General features: G+C 43.1%; 1 protein-coding gene and 1 pseudogene across 1 annotated transcript in view; one reads left to right on the top strand and one right to left on the bottom strand.

Moving 5' to 3' along the window:
* dnah2 (dynein, axonemal, heavy chain 2) overlaps positions 1–16,736 on the bottom strand; it is a 462,789-nt gene that overhangs the window by 219,377 nt on the left and 226,676 nt on the right. The window contains exons 30-34 of the mRNA XM_059975314.1: positions 15,438–15,576; positions 13,763–13,980; positions 12,715–12,813; positions 7,846–7,971; positions 1,048–1,158 (exon numbers count right to left, since the gene is read on the bottom strand). Of these exons, the coding sequence (XP_059831297.1) occupies positions 1,048–1,158; positions 7,846–7,971; positions 12,715–12,813; positions 13,763–13,980; positions 15,438–15,576 (693 nt within the window). The remainder of the gene's footprint in view (positions 1–1,047; positions 1,159–7,845; positions 7,972–12,714; positions 12,814–13,762; positions 13,981–15,437; positions 15,577–16,736) is intronic.
* On the top strand, positions 9,830–11,484 carry LOC132397061 (sin3 histone deacetylase corepressor complex component SDS3-like; annotated as a pseudogene).

Genomic DNA, 16,736 nt, shown 5'->3' with positions numbered 1-16,736 from the left:
TTTGTAAATCTCCTCAGCATCCTCTCTAAAGCTTCCACATCCTTCCTATAATGAGGTGACCAGAAATGAATACAATATTCCAAATGTGTTTCTTTTCACACAGTGCAACAATGTTTTTTCCTATTTTTAAAAGACCTGTACTGAATCCACTTCCATTCACCAGCACTCATCCAGCTGCCTCGGGTTGTTTTGCCAGTTGACCTCAATCTGTGCCCCTCAGTTCACAAACCTTTCTAATAATCTCCCTGCTTTGATCTGAGGAGAACAATCTCAGCTCCTCCCACCCACCTACATTTGCACAGTATGCCATTTGGCCCATCAAGTCTGCTTGCCATTCTATCATGGCTGATTTTTTTATATCCTTCCTACCCCGTTATCCTGCCTTCTCCCCATAACCTTTAACACCCTTTCTAATCAAGACCTATCAACCTGCTTTAAATACAGCCAATGACGTGGTCTACACAGCCCTCCATAACAATGAATTCCACAGATTCACCTCTGGTGAAAAAAATTCCTCTTCATCTCTGTTCCAAAGGACGACCTTGCATTCTGAGGCTCTGTCCTCTGGTCCTAGACTCACCCACTGTCGCAAACATCCTCTCAATATATGACAGGTTTCAATGAGACCCACCCCCAATCATTCTTTTAAACTCCAGCAAGTACAGGCTCAAGCCATCAAATTCTCCTCAGACATTAACCCTTTTGTTCTCAGGATCATTCTCGTGAACCTGCCCTGGATCCACTCCAATTCCAGAACATCCTTTCTTAGATAAGGGGGCCAAAACTGCTCATAATACTGCAAGTGTGGTCTGACCAATGCCTTATAAAGCCTCAGCACTACAAACTTGCATTTATATTCTAATCCTCTCAAAATGAATGCTAACAATGCATTTCCCTTCTTTACCACCAACTCATGAAAGGCTAGAGATGGATACTGGAAGGGATGCCCATTCAGAAAACATTGTCTCTCTTCTCAGCTAGAAGAGATTTGTCATCTCATCATTAATGAGGCTGCAACACCATGAAGAAATTCAACATTCAGCTCACCTGTTTCCGTTTAATAACTCGCAGTGGCTTCTTATCATCCAGATCTTTGGCCGATATCAGTGCTTTGGTAACATCAGTAGTCCACTGAATCTGGCTGGCAGTGATTAGCATCTGGGGAGAAGTACCAGCAAGGTGAGAGGACAAAGAAGTTCAATTATTGTTAAGAAGGAGACAGAGGTTAGGTACTCTGAGAAGTGTTGTTACTGCAATGGGTAGCCCGTTAACCTGTGGAAGTTGCAAAAAGTTATGGTGAAGATCATGTGCAGTCAGTCCAAGCAAGAGAGGTAGTTGAGGAGCATTTCTCCCCTTTACACAGCAGGGGACCAGAACTATTTGGCACACTGAGACAAGATAAGTATGCAAATGAAATATTCAAGGGTGATACAGCTGGCAGTCTATTTTATTGTTTAGAGATACAGCACTATGCAACGTCTTTGGGACATATATATAGCTAGAGTGCTTAAGACTTTTGCACGGTTATGAACAACAGAGGATTGCCCGTTAGCATGGTCAGACCAACAGCCTGGCTGAGCAATTATCCCGATCTGCTTGGGAATTAGTAAGAGAACCGAGAAATCAAGGGATGGGAGGAAGACGAGAGAAGGATATTAGGAAGAGACTGAGTTCTCCAATGACAGCCCTCACCTCTTCCAGAAAAGCCATAAGGTTTGGCTAACTTTAAAAGTGCTGATAAACTAGACAGAAGCAAAAATAGATGGTGATATACCTATCTCAAGAAATACGTATCATAATGTGGATTTTACATTACTAATTTATTTTTTATTCATTCATTCACTCCTTTTTCCCCACCTAAATGAGAATACATACATGGGAGGAACACACAGGGAAATCATTTCTGTGTAATAGACATAAATTTTTTTACTTTATTTTATAGGTACTGCAGCAGGGGCCCTCAACTCACAGATTGGAGGGGCTATCCCCCCATGGCTAGACATTTCTTCTAGCTCAAACCAGGATCATCTAGAGACCCCAGCTTTGAAATCACACCTTCGTCATTTTTTTTTATTATTCACGTTTCTTGGCTCTTATTTGTTCAGAGAGTAGATCGATTAAGTTATATTCTACAAATTTACATCTTTAAATGTGAAATACCCTTAGAGAGTAAGACCATATATTTTGGATATATACCTCAAGAATGGTTGAAAAAAGATAAATATTTAATGAATATACTGTTGGCAGCTGGTAAAAAGACTCTTACTAGGAAATGGTTATCACAGGAGAGTCCAACTTTAAATACATGGATGGAAATTACAATGGACATTTACAAAATGGAGAAGATAACTGCATCTGTTAATAAGTTGGAACAATTTGATTCATATTGGGAAAAATGGTTCAACTACATAACACTTCATAGGCCTGATTTTATTCTCACAAGTCAATGAATATGTTGTAAAAAAAAAGATCACTCCCTACTTTGTACATAGTTTTATTTCGATTGTTCTTTCTCTCCTCTCCTTTCTATAAGTGTATACCTCAGACAATTATTATGTGGAGATTTGCGACAAATATGATTATATGATACGTGTATAGTATCTGAAATACATCTTACGGAAATGTTTGTTTGATGATAAACTTCAATAAAAAATAAATTACAAAAAAAGACTTTTGCACAGTACTGTATTTGTTAACATGGAGCGGACAGCGAGTTTGTAAATCTGGCAGGTGCAAAGAATGTTGGGAATGGCAAGGGTGCAGCACTATGGGATGGATATGGGACAGGTGGCAGAGGAGTGCCAGGGCCAGGGGGTGCAAGCACACCCACCCTTAAGCAATCAGGCAAGGTCATTTGATTCCAAACAATTGGTTTATTGATCATTACAGAATGTCAATCTGATGCTTCCCGCTCCTTCCCCTCTCCCTTCCCCTTTTCCTATCCATGATTTTCCTCTCCCTTATCCTTCCCCACTCTCAATTCACAATAAAGACCCATCAGAATTAGGTTTATCATCATTCACATGTAATGAAATATGTTTTTGTAGCAGCAGCAGTAGAGCAACATATAAAATTACTACTTTACTATGAAAAAGTCTTAAGCACCTTAGTTATATATATGTGCCCAAGACTTTTTGACAGTGCTGTACAAAAAGTACAGCCCACGGGCCTGCGCCGCCCAATTACACCCATGTGACCAATTAACCTACTAACATCTTTGCAACATGGGCTGAAAATGGAGAACCTGGAGGAAATCCATGAGGTCACACTGAGGACGTACAAACTCCTTACACACAACCGCAGAAATTGAACACAGGTTACTGGCACTGTAATAGCATTATGCTAACTGCTACACTTATCGTGCCACCCTTTACTAAATCAGAAGTTTTATTTTGATTCTATCCACTATTAAATAATAGGCATTCATTAGTCTCATGAGACCATGGATTTGCGCCTTGGAAGGTTTTTCCAGGGCATAGCCCTGGGCAGGGTTGTATGGGAGACCGGCGGTTGCCCAAGCTGCAAGCCTTCCCCTCTCCATGCCACCAAAGTTGTCCAAGGGAAGGGCACTAGGACCCAAGCAGCTTGGCACCGGTGTCGTCGCAGAGCAATGTGTGGTTAAGTGCCTTGCTCAAGGACACAAACACTATTACTATCCACTATTACTATTGGTATTATCAGTGTGATTGGTGGGTGATTATGCAAACATCTATAAGGTTACTAACTGGTCAACATCTGTATCTAACTAGTCAATTTACATATAAGAAAGGCATTCCTTTGTTCAAACTTCAGAGCAGTTTTGTGACAGGGGCCATACTGTTCTCCTTGTACACAAGTAAATAATATGTGCTTGAGGAATCAGAATCAGAATCAGGTTTATTATCCCCGGCAGGTGTCATGAAACTTGTTAACTTAGCAGCAGCAGTTCAATGCAATACATAATAATATACAATAGACAATAGGTGCAGAAGTAGACCATTCGGCCCCTCGAGTCTGCACCGCCATTCTGAGATCATGGCTGATCATAAATTAAAATAAAAAATACAATAAGTAAATAAATAAGCATATACTGCATAGTAAACATTAAAAATAGTGCAAAACTAGAAATAATATACATTAAAAGTGTTCATGGGTTTAATGTCCATTTAGGAATCATATAGCAGTGGAGAAGAAGCTGTTCCTGAATCATTAAGTGTGTGCCTCTTTCCTGACAGTAACAACCAAGTTTAATATTACTGGAATATATTGTGAAATTGTTAACTTTGTGATAGCAATAAATTACAATACATAATAATAAAAACTGTAAATTTCAGTAAGTATATATACAATAAAAAGTTAATTAAGTAGTGCAAGAAGAAAAAAAGTGAGGTTGTGATCATGGTTTCAATGTCCATTCAGAAATCTAATGGCAGAAGGAAAGAAGCTTTTCCTGAATTATTGAGTGTCTCTCTTCAGGCTTCTGTATCTCCATCCTGATGGTAGCAAACAGAACAAGGCATGTTCCTTCATGATGGATGCCTCCTTTTTGAAGCATTGCTCCTTGAAGATGTCCTCAATGCTAGGAAGGCCAATGATGGAGCTGACAGAGATTACAACTTTCTGTAGTTTATTTTTCAATCGTGCACAGTGCAACCCTGACCGTCCCCCCCCCCCCCATACCAGACAGCGATGCACCCAATTAGAATGCTTTCAATGATACATCTGTAGAAGTTTGCAAGTGCCTTTGGTAACATATCAAAGATCCACAAACACCTAATGAAATATAGCCATTGCCATGCCTTCTTTGTAACTGCATCAATATATAGATCCTCAGAGATGTTAACACCTAAGAACTTGAAATTGCTCACCCTTTCCAATTCTGATCCCTTGATGAGGACTGATGTGTGTTTCCTTGTCTTACCCTTCCTGAAGACCACAGTGAATTCTTTGATCTTACCAACGTTGAGTGCATGTTGTTGTTGTGACACCACTCAACTAGCTGATCTCTCACCCCTGTATGCCTTCTAGTCACCATCTGAAATTCTGCCAATAGTTGTGTCATCAGCAACTATTCACACAGCCTAGTCACACAGTCATGGGTGAAGAAAGAGTAGAGCAGTGGGCTAAGTACACATCCTTGAGGTGCGCCAGTGTTGATTAACAGTGAGTTGGAGATGTGATCTGCACACACTGTGGTCTTCGAGTGAGGAAGTCGAGGATCCATTTGCAGAGGGAGGTACAGAGGTCCAGGTTTTGGAGCTTTTTGATCAGAACGATTGTGTTAATTGTGGAGCTGGAGTCAATGAACAGCAGCCTGATGTAAATGTAGGTATCATCCAGGTGATCCAAGACTACATGAAGAGCCAATGAGATCAGATCCACTGAAAACCTATTGTGGCAATAAGCAATTTGTAGTGGGTCAACATCCTTGCTTAGTCAGGAGTTGATCTTTGTCATAACCAACCTCTCAAAACACTTTGGAACCTTAGATGTGAGTGCTACTGGACAATAGTTGTTAAGGCAGCTCTCCCCTGCACTTCTTAAACACTGAAACCAGGTGGGAAGTTCCAATTGTAGCAATGAGAGATTGAGAATATCTTTGAACACACCTGCTAGTTGGTTGGTATAGGTTTCAAGAACCCCAACAGGGGGCCTGTCGTCTTGCGAGAGTTAACCCTCTTGAAAGACATTCTGACATCAGCCGCCGAGATAGAGATCACAGTGACACCAGATGCTGCAGGTGTTGGTTTTATTTCCCTTTCAAGGCATGTATGAATTTTCAGAATTCAGGGAAATGCCTGCCAGGTGCAACTTGGGATCCGAAAATATTGTCAATGCTGTTTCAAAAGATAAACCATGGAAGCCCAGAGATAGCTCCTACACATATGAAGCTTATGTCTCTCTCCACGATCACCAACAGTAACATCTAAGGTTATAGAGTCTGCTTCTCTCCAAGATGTTCAAACATTCAAGGGTGTTAAAGGAAAGCATTATTCTTTATCTAACTATATCCAAAGTTCAAATTTCAAAGAAATCTAATTATCAATGTCCATATACATCACCATATACAACCCTGAGCTTCATTTTCCTGTGGGCGTACTCAGCAAATCTATACAAGAATAAATATAACAGAATCAATGAACTAGGCTACCTAACTAGGTTGTTCAACCAGTTTACAGAAGACAAGTGCAAGAAGAAACAACAATAATACTAAATAAGCAATAAATATTGAAAACATAAGATGAAGAGTCCTTGAAAGTGAGTCCATTGGTTGTGGGAACATTTCAATAATGGGGCAAGTGAAGGTTCAGCAGCCTGATGAAACTTGTTGTTTGTCTTTAATGGGGACGTATTGAAGGAGCTTTGCTCCGTGTCTAATCTAAGATGTCCTGCCCTGCCCGTGTGCAATGCATGGGTTCCCAACCTTCTTTATGCCATGGACCCCAGATCTCGTGGGCCAATATGGAGTGAATTTCACATCTAACCCTAACTGATTATGAAATAGTGATGGGGACCCTACAGTGAAGTGGAGAAAATAATCTGTTGTATTAACTCTGCACAGGATCGGGAAAAAGCTGCAGAGTTGCAAACTTAGCCAGCTCTATCATGGGTACTAGTCTCCCCACCATCTTGAAAAGGTGGCATCTGTCAGTATCCAGGACATGCCCTCTTCTCATTCCTACCATCAGGGAGGAGGTACAGGAACCTGAAGACAGACACTCAACATTCTAGGAATGGCTCCTTCCCCCGCTGCCATCAGATTTCAAAAATGGTGCATGAACCCACTTTCACTACCTCATTATTGTTGCTTGCTTTTGGCATTACTTACTTATTTTAATATAGTATTAGTTATAGCATATTTTATTGCACTGTACTGCTGCAGCAAACAAATTTCATGACATATTTCAGTGATAATAAACCTTATTCTGATATCTGTTCCATTGCCAATTACATTGTCAGAAAAGATCCACTTTCAATCTTTGGTCAAGATCATGGCTCAGACTTAACTACTCTTTTGAGTTCGTAGGGAAGGTTTTGGGGACAGAGATAGGACTTGTGATCAGGTTAGGGTTTAGGGACACCAATGTGAAGGAGTTAGTGGCCAGTTCTCCAAAAGCTAGTGACATGGAATAGTCTCAAAGCTCATCCATGGATGTCAGGCTGTCTCAGTCAGTGGGAACCAGGTGTCCCAGGATTGGGCATAAGGGTCAGTCAATCAGTGTACCCAGAATTCGAGCCTGGAGTTTGGGGCCCCATCAGCAGCAAGTCCAGGGGTTGGTACTGAAGATAGGAGACTTGGTTGACCGTAAGTCCAAAAGTCAAAGCCCAATGGCCAAAATCTGGAGACTGAAGGCAAGGCAAGGAGTTGCAGGACTGTCCATGTGCATGGATGGATGGGCTGAAGGAGAAGATGGGTTGTTTTGCTGTTGTTTGATGCTTGTTGTGTTCTGTGCTGTTCTGCCAAACATTGTGGGAATGTTATTTTGACACCAGAATGTGTAGCTAAACCCAACACATCCTCAGGTGTTTCTCATTGTATGTTTCTATGTATTTATAATAAGTAACTCTGAATTTGCATCTGAGATCCAAATACCGTACTCATTATCCTTCCTTCTTTCAAAACCACCAATAACTAGCATTTATCTCACAAAAGCAAAGGTTGACACATTCTGCTAGCCAAACAATAATTACTCTGTTTTGAAGCTTGTTTAGGAACCGTGATAAGGTCTAGTACAAAGAACATTAAGAATTTAAGGACCTCTCAGTCAGTTGGTCATAGAAATATAAAGGGTTCCATCAAAGACACAGGCTGGTCTGGGCCTCTGCAGAGTATCTGGACAATCTGAATGAAAGGTTACCACTCACCTGGCCTGGCCACTCCTTCACCCACTTGTCCCGTCGAGTGAGCATTTTCTTTAGAGACATTCGAGTCTCCCTGAGAAGGTCTTTTAGAGTAAAGCGCATAGTACGTTCCACATCACAAAGCCAAGCCTGAAGGTCGAGTGCAACAACACAGAGTGAAAAGGGGCAGTGTGGCAGGAAACAGTCAACCTCCAACACTTAGCAAGACCCTGAGGCCATCACTGAGCTACACACTAGCCAGGCCATACTGACATCTTATGTTCTAAAACATGAATTTGAGGTCTCCCAACTGACCTTTCCATGGCCGTTGTCTTACTGATCTGCACTTTCTCTGCTACTGTAACACAACATTCTGCATTATTTTCCCTTCAGTACTACTTCCATGTACTTCTATGCTATAGAAACGTGAAAAGAAATATAAAGGGCTCCTTCATCCTTGGGAGAGGAAGGGTAAGCTGACACTATGATGGGCTACAGCTGGGGACAACTTGAAAGACTGGCCCAGGACAGAGGACTCTGCTGGGCTGCTGTTGATGGCCTATGCCTCAGTAGGAGAGGGTTGGCTTAGCACATGTACCTGGGTATGGAATATTAAGTCTGAAAGACAAAGTTTTTCCACTCTATCTCGATACGTGCCAATAATAAATCATTTCTATTTCCAACTCTCCAAGTTCATTATGTTCCTCTTCATTTCTAAGAGCTCTGCCCTGTTTAGTCTCCCCTCCTCTCCCATCCTTTCAGCTCTGTCATGATCAACATAAAACAAAGAACAGTACAGCACAGAAATAGGTTCTTTGGACCATAATGTTGTGTCAAACCAATTGAATTAGTAGATAACTGAGCAACAAAGCTAATCTCTCTGCCTCCACAATGTCCATAACCTTCCATTTTTCTCATTCATGTGCCTATCTAATCATCTCTTAAAAGTCCCTAATGTTTCTGCCTCTACCACAACACCAGGCAACACATTCTAGGCACCCACCACTCTGTGTAAAACAAAACTTGCCCTGCACATCTCCTTTGAAATTACTCCCTCTCACCTTAAATGCGTACCCTCTGGCATTAGTCATTTTAGCCCTGGGAAAAAGACACTGTCTACTCTATTTATGCCTCTCATAATCCTGTAATTCGCTATCAGATCTCTCCTCAGTCTCAACCACTCCAGTGAAAACAGCACCTTTGCTCGAACTCTCATTATAGCTAATGTCCTCTAATCCAGGCAGCATCCTGGTTAACCTCTCCTGCACTTGCTCTGAAGCCTCGGAATACTTTCTATAATGGGTGACCAGAACCTCATGCAGTACTCTAATTGCATCTATTTAGAGTTATAATTAGTATATAAAGCTGCAATGCAACTTACTATTGAACTTAATACTTCAACTAATAAAGGCAAGTATGTCAGGTGTCTTAACTACGCTGTCAACCTCTGTAAGCCACTTGCAAGGAGTTATGAACTTGAACCCAAGATCCCGCCGCTCATCAGCACTGGTACTGATCATGCCCTTAATGTATCGTCTCTTAACATTTGACCTACCAAGGTGCAACACTTCATCTGCCATTTCTCTGCCCATATCTGCAACTGATTTCCCACTGTATTCTTTGCCAGTCTTCTATGCTACTCAAAACACCACCAATCTTTATATCATCTGTAAACTTACTACCCCACCATTTTCATTTGAGTTATTTATACAAGTCACAGACAGCAGAGGTCACAGTACAGATAGTACAGATAGCCAGTAACCCGGCTGACGACGAACATTGAAAAACTGACTAACTCTGTTGCATTAATAAAGCACCTTGTTAAATGTATAAAACATGTCTGCATCAGTGTTATCTTGAATTTCCATACAATGTTACATCAGGCTGTTACACGTCTGTTGTCAGAGAAGTACTTGCATAAGTAGGTAAACCACCTTCATACAAGCAAGGAAAGCAAACGGCAAAGTGAGTACTGTATATTTATTTATTCAGTAAGTTATGGGTCAAAGTATTTGGTGAGTACATTTATAACTCTTCTGGCTTCAGTCTCATTGTTGTCTGTTCTGAAATTGGTAGGTTGCGTTCAAGAAAACAATGAAATGGCGCGCTGCCGTCTGACAGCGTTCTCAAAAGTCTCCGGTTACCCTGTCCACACTGATCTGCCTGAGCAGCATTTTCAAAAATATCCACCTTGGAAAGCATTTCCGAAAAGCTCTGGTTTCGGGGGACGAAAACGCCGTTTCAGTGTGGACGGAGGGTAAAAATGAAGAAAACAAGCTTCGGTTACAGATTTATCCAGCGTAGTGTGGATGTAGCCTAAGGCTAACGGTGTTTATGATGAGAAGAAAGCCAGTGTCTTCAGTATTATGGGAGCAAAAACATACGGACTGCTACAGAGCTTGTTAACCCCTGAAAAGCCAGCTGACAAAACGTTCAAGCAAATAGTAGGTACTCTCCAACAGCATTTAAATCCCAAACCACTAGTCATTACTGAAAGATTTAAATTTCATAAACGGAATTAGAGCAAAAATGAAAGCATTTCTGAATACTGTGCTGAATTGCACAAATTATCCAAACATTGTCAATTTGGAGCTGGTCTATCGGACACATTGAGGGATAGGTTAGTGTGTGGCATGCACTGTGAAACCACACAGAAGAAGCTCTTGGGTGAAAAAGACCTTACATTAGAGAAGGCACTGAACATTGCAATATCAACAGAAATAGCAGCACGAGGTGCTTCAGAGATTCAACAAAAATCTCTGGAATATGATACAAATAAAATGTCACTGAGCAGAAATGAAGGAAAGAAATGTTACTCAGCATCCGTGGCCATGACTCAAATGAAGATACAGAGGATGCAAGGGAAACAGATATTGCCAATAAGCAGGATAATGAAGACCACCTGGAAGTAAAAAGGCAGATGTACCATGAGAAATTGACATCTCTCAAAAGACAGCTACAGCTGTTACAGGAAGGCACTTTGCAGGAGTATCAGAAAAGGATGAAGAAACTAGATCAACAATACAAGAAAGAATATGAAATGCAGAGCTTTTTCTGCAACTGGAGACAGATCAAGTGGAAAGGAATTATATTATAGAGAAAAAAGCAGCAGTGAAGGAACTTGAAGATAAAAAGATTGAGTTAGAAGAAAAAGATGATTGAGAATGAGAGGCTAACAATGGAACTCACAGGAGATTCTATGGAGATAGAGCCAATAATGACTGGGAAACTAAGGAGGAGACCTAATGACCCTGTTCCAATTACAGACAAAAGACGAAAACCTGCACCTATGCAGTTAATTTACTTGTTAACAGACGAACAGATAATGGAAGATTTGCGAACTCTCAATAAGCTTAAGCCTTCAAAATGACCAGCATCTCCGTCTTCTCCTGAGCATCTTCCCAGCACTCCTGCTGAATCACCAGCACAAAGATATGAAGCACGAATAGAAGATGGAAAGTTATATTACAATAAGAGATGGTATCATAAAGGTAATCTCTCTATTTGGAATTTAAGGAGAACACGAAGATTGGCTGTGTAATTAGCTCAGTTGGGTCAAATGAGATATGGGTAAGGAAGACAAGTGATAGCACAAAGATGTGTATATATCTAGGGCAGCTGCACAGAGGAATCTTCATTATACGGAGGTGATCTGCTGCCTAGAACTCTTAGCAAGTTGGAGGTGCACATTTTCTTAACTCTGTATGCTCAGAGGTCAACTTTTCATGACTTTTATATGGAAATCTGTATTAAAACAAACAAGTTATTGACAGACGTTACCCAGAGAGGCAGAGAAGACCCACCTCCCCAAGAGACAAGTTATAAATGGTTCTTAGACCAAAAGTTAAAAAAGGCTTCTTATAATTTGTTATTACTACTTTACTTTGTTATAATTTGATATTATTAAGTTATTAAGTAAACAAATGGTAGGTGTTTATCCATTTTTATGGCCCTGCAACAAAACCTTTTAAAAATTATACATTTCCCCAACACCTTACTCTTCAACTCCATTTCAACTCTCAGACTAAACTTTTTCCCTCCCAGGTTCACCCACTGTGGTCCTCTGGGATGGGGCTCCATGGCTGTGAGAGTGCTGAGCTGATTAAGAACTGAGGCTATGATATGACAACAGTATCTCCACCAAATTTACCCTCCAATCCACTCAATAAGTGGAAAAGCCAGAGCATAATGTGTTCAAGATGGGATCGCATATAGAGTTGGAGAGAGTGATTAAGAGAGGAGTCAAGGTGGAGGAGTTTTGATGTCCGTCCAACTAACCCAGCTGTGAAGTTGGATCGCTTTAAGTGCCGAGCCAATTTGGATAGGTCAAGATAGGCTTCGGGCTGGGCGGTGAGGACTAGACCCAGTGTTTATCATTGCTGGTCCAAATGGACAATTTAAACACTGACCCAGATATACTGTAAAGACAGGGTGTCAGGATTGGTGTTCAGGATTGGCCCGATTTCGCTCGCTCTCCTGTCTTCACTATCTCTCCAATACGTTGAGGCTGTGAGACTGTCCCGGCTGCTGTGCTTCATGTCTGTGAGCTTAGTGGCGATTTGCCCCACTAAAATGATGAACTGAGATTAAAGCTTTGGGCTGCTCTGGGGATTTGGATCGAAGGTTCAAAATGCTGCTGCTAATTATTATTGTTCGCATGATTTGTGTTTTTTTTTCTCTTTCTCTGCGCATTGGGTGTTGGTCTTTTTTGTAATTTGTTTTTTTCTAGGTTTTTTGCTTGTAAGCAGACAAATCCCAAGGTTGACAAATGTATACATTCTTTGATAATAAATGTACTTTGAAACTTTGGAAGGGATGCTGGTGAGACAGTGACTGGGTTTACGGGGAAGGGTTTATTCCCGTACTTCATGCACGAGTGAGCATTCTCCTTACCTCCACAGGGCCCTCAAGCAGAGTGGGATGCTTGAACTCTACATACTCCCCATCGGCTGAGAGCATTCCAGTTGCCTCCATTCTGTTTGTTGTTCCAACCTGGACACACACAAGTTGTCAGAGACTACAGCAGTAGGAAATAATCATCAATTCAAACCTACTAGAGGATCTAAAATGAGGAATAGTTTGGTGAGGAAGCTGACAGAGGATGTTGGTGAGCTAGAGAATGGGTCTGTTTGAATGAGAGAGGGCAGTGATAGAGATCAGTGAGGACAGGCCAGCAAGAGAGTGAGCGCAGTTCAAAGTCAATATGTATCGAAGCGAGGGCAAATACCAATACAAGAGGCTGTGAAAGTGGGAGAGAAAGAATGTGAGTGAACAGTCAATGCACGGGCAAGAGCAGGGACTGGGGTGAATGGTCAGTAGGTGGGATTTGGTCTAACTCTGGGGTGAATGGTGAGTACAGGACAGGGTCAGGGTGATTGGACAATTGTTAGGGAAGGGGTGGGGTCTAGGGTGAATGGTCAGTGGGTGGGGACAGGACGGGCTCTGGGGTGAATGGTCAGTGGATGGGTACAGGACGGGGTCTGGGGTGAATGGTCAGTGGATGGGTACAGGACGGGCTCTGGGGTGAATGGTCAGTGGATGGGTACAGGACGAGGTCTGGGGTGAATGGTCAGTGGACGGGGACAGGGTGGAGTCTGGGTTGAATGGTCAGTGGATGGGTACAGGACAGGGTCTGGGGTGAATGGTCAGTGGATGGGTACAGGACGGGCTCTGGGGTGAATGGTCAGTGGATGGGTACAGGACGAGGTCTGGGGTGAATGGTCAGTGGACGGGGACAGGGAGGAGTCTGGGGTGAATAGTCAGTGGGTGGGGAGAGGATGGGGTATGGGATTAATGTTCAGTGGTCAAATATTGGTCTGAATCCGGCTGCCTGTCTATCAGCCGATGGGAAGGCCTTGTTTTGTCTGTGAAGTGGTGGGAAAACTTCCCAATACCATCCTGATGTTGGCATTGAAACCGTCACAGCCCCAGGTAATGCTACCTTTTGCATTTTGAGAGTCTTGATGTTGTCAAAGCATTTCTTCATGTGGGGTTGCACTGCTGGAGGATTGCGCGACTGCCCCAGTATCTCCAGCAGGTCATCATTGGACAGGAAGTAGAAGCGAGGGAAGATCTGTCGCTTGGTTTCCAGGTACATGTCCAGGGACTTCTCAATCTCTTCCAGCTTCCCATTCATTCCATTCAAGGCATCCAGGAGACCTGCAACATTGCACAGCAGCAGTGTCCTTACACCATTCTGATATCCCAACAGAACCAGGGCAGATGGCAAGCAGGAAGGAAATGGACAGGGCCCAATAGGCCATGCAACTAGTCACTGGTCACCACCACAGTATCATTTCCACCCAGCCTTCCCCTTCATTTCTGCTCAGTCGCCTAAACTCTTATCCTGAATTCTGCTGGCTGCAGACCAGGGTTCTGGCATATGGCAACAACAAATGGCAGGCTAATAAACTGGTACAATACTATCAAAACAGGCCTGACAGACATAGTGACCTCTGAACACAGTGAAGAACAAAAGAGAGCATCAGTCTCTCACATCTCTCACCTTTTGCATCTGGTGACAGATTTTAACTCCATCTTCATGCCTTGGTTCCAATATCTTCAACACCCCCCCCCCCCCCCAAATCAGCAAAAGCCTTTCAATGTCTGCTTTAAATTTTCAGTTGAAACTTGATCTCAACAGATGTTTGGGAGAAAGAAATCAAAATATCACCCAAGAGTTCAAATTCCCCTTTGCTCTGGAGTTCCCCCAGCCAGGGGTGACTGTCTTCCACCTCAACCGTATCCTTTAATCTTCTTCAGTTTTGATTCTCTGTCCCAACCTTCCCCAACCACCTCCCCCCCCACTCCCATCCCATTGACACTCAAGAGAACACAAAACCAGTCTGTGACCTTAGATTATTTTGGAAGGTTCCCCCTCTATATGTGATGGGGCACGCAGAAGTGAACACTGGAGTTACAGACTTTGGGTCTTTGCGGGAATGGGGCCCATTCTCGGGGTTTCAGGACCGGCCATTGTTTGGCACCACAAGGGTTCGGCCTGAGAGTCCAGCTCAAATTTAGAAGCCTAAGATCTCAGGGCTCTGGAGACAGGCAGATTGAGAGTTGGTGTCATGGCTGGAGACTCGCGTGTCATCGGGGGAGTCGGAAAATCTACTGCTGTGGGCCCGAAGACCCGGGATCTTTCCAAACTTCAGGCACAGAGCTCGAGAAAAGCAACGTAACGGACTTCTAACATCATAAACCAGCGAGTTGTTTGTTATGTCTCCCCATTTTCTGGGAAACTGGAGACAGCTCTTTCTCCCCTATCAGGGGGAAGAGAGAGCCTGTGGTATGTCGTATACCGGGTGAAACATGAAGTCTTTGGGGTAATTGCAAGTCTGTGTCTTTGCTCACGTCTTTGCTCACGTCTGAGTGCTCGGTGGCGGGTGCCGATGCTTTTTTTTGCCGGTGTTGGGGGGGGGGATTGTTGCTTGCTGCTGATTACACACAGGAGGGAGGGGAGCTGGGGGGGGGGACATTGGGGTTCTTACATTTTACTGTCATTCATTCTTTGGGGCACTCCTCTGTTTTCATGGATGTTTGCAAAGAAACAGCATTTAGAGGATGTATATTGTACACATTTCTCTGACATTAAATTGGACCTTTGAACATACCTGGGTAATGGGTTCCTTTCAGCGCATTGGGCTCATGGACCAGACGGTACATGATCACTTTCCACTGTTCATTGATGCTGTCAAACTCCGCTGACTCCTGAGGGAGTTGTTTACGGATGTCCTCACCAAGAAAAATATTCTGTAGTGACAAAGCCACCAGGAGATAGTTAGGTATGATTAATGCCTTGTAGTGAGCACTGCCCTCCCAGCCTTTCTCTACTGAGGCTCAGCGTTGAAGTCACTAAACACCTAAGCTCACTGAGCAGAGAGTAGAAAGCAAAGTCAGGTACTTCACAATCTGAACTGCTTACTGCTGAGTAACCCTGCGTCAGCCCATGGCCTCCTCTACTGCCATGATGAGACTACTGTCAAACTGGAGGATCAACGGCTCACAGCCATACCGGGCAGCCTCCAATCTGATAGTATGAACACTGAACTCTCTACTTCCAGTAATTTCTCCCCTCCCCTTCTCTCTTTTTCTATTCGCCATACTGGTTCCACTCTTACCACTTCTCCTCACCTGCCCATCATTTTCCTATTTCCCTTTCTCCCATGGTCCACTCTCCTCTCCAATCAGATTATCTTCTTCAGGCCTTTACCTCATCCACCTACCATTTCCCAACTTCTTACTTCATCACTCTGCCCACTACCATCTTCCCCATCACCCGGTCTCACCTCTCACCTGCCAGCCGGTACTCCTCCACCCCCCCCCCCCCCCCACCACCTCCCTATTCTGGCTTCTTCCCCTTTCCTTTCCAGTCGTGATGAAGAGTCTCAGCCTTTCATTTCCTACCATAGATGCTGCCTGACCTGCTGAGTACCTCCAGCATTTTGTAGGTGTTATCCTTACAGGATACTGATTCACCCATTGCAATCCTAGTCCTAGAGCCATATAGCACAGAAACATACCTTTGGCCCAAACAGTGCATGCCAACCAATGTCCCTATATTCCCATGTTTGGACCACATCCGTCTAAACCATTCTTTTCCATGTACCTGTTGAAGTATTTTTTTAGTGTGATTTATGTGCCTGCCTCAGCTTGTTCCAAATACTGACCACTCTCTAGGTGAAGAAATTGCCTTTAAGTCTCTTCCCTCTCACCTTAAACCTATGCCCTCTGGCTCTTGATTCCACACCTCTGGGGAAAGCACTCACTCTAGCTGCACCCCTCATAACAACAAGAGATCCTGTAGATATTGGAAATCTTGAGCAGCACACACAAAATTCTGGAGGAACTCAGCAGGTCAGGCAGACTCTATGGAGGGGAGTAAGCAATCAACATTTTGGGCCAAGGCCTTT

This window comes from Hypanus sabinus, chromosome 7 (genome assembly GCF_030144855.1).
Source record: "Hypanus sabinus isolate sHypSab1 chromosome 7, sHypSab1.hap1, whole genome shotgun sequence".
Classification (NCBI taxonomy): Eukaryota; Metazoa; Chordata; class Chondrichthyes; order Myliobatiformes; family Dasyatidae; genus Hypanus; species Hypanus sabinus.
The sequence above is the reverse complement of the archived record's forward strand: the minus strand, read 5'-3'. Positions and strand labels throughout refer to the sequence as shown.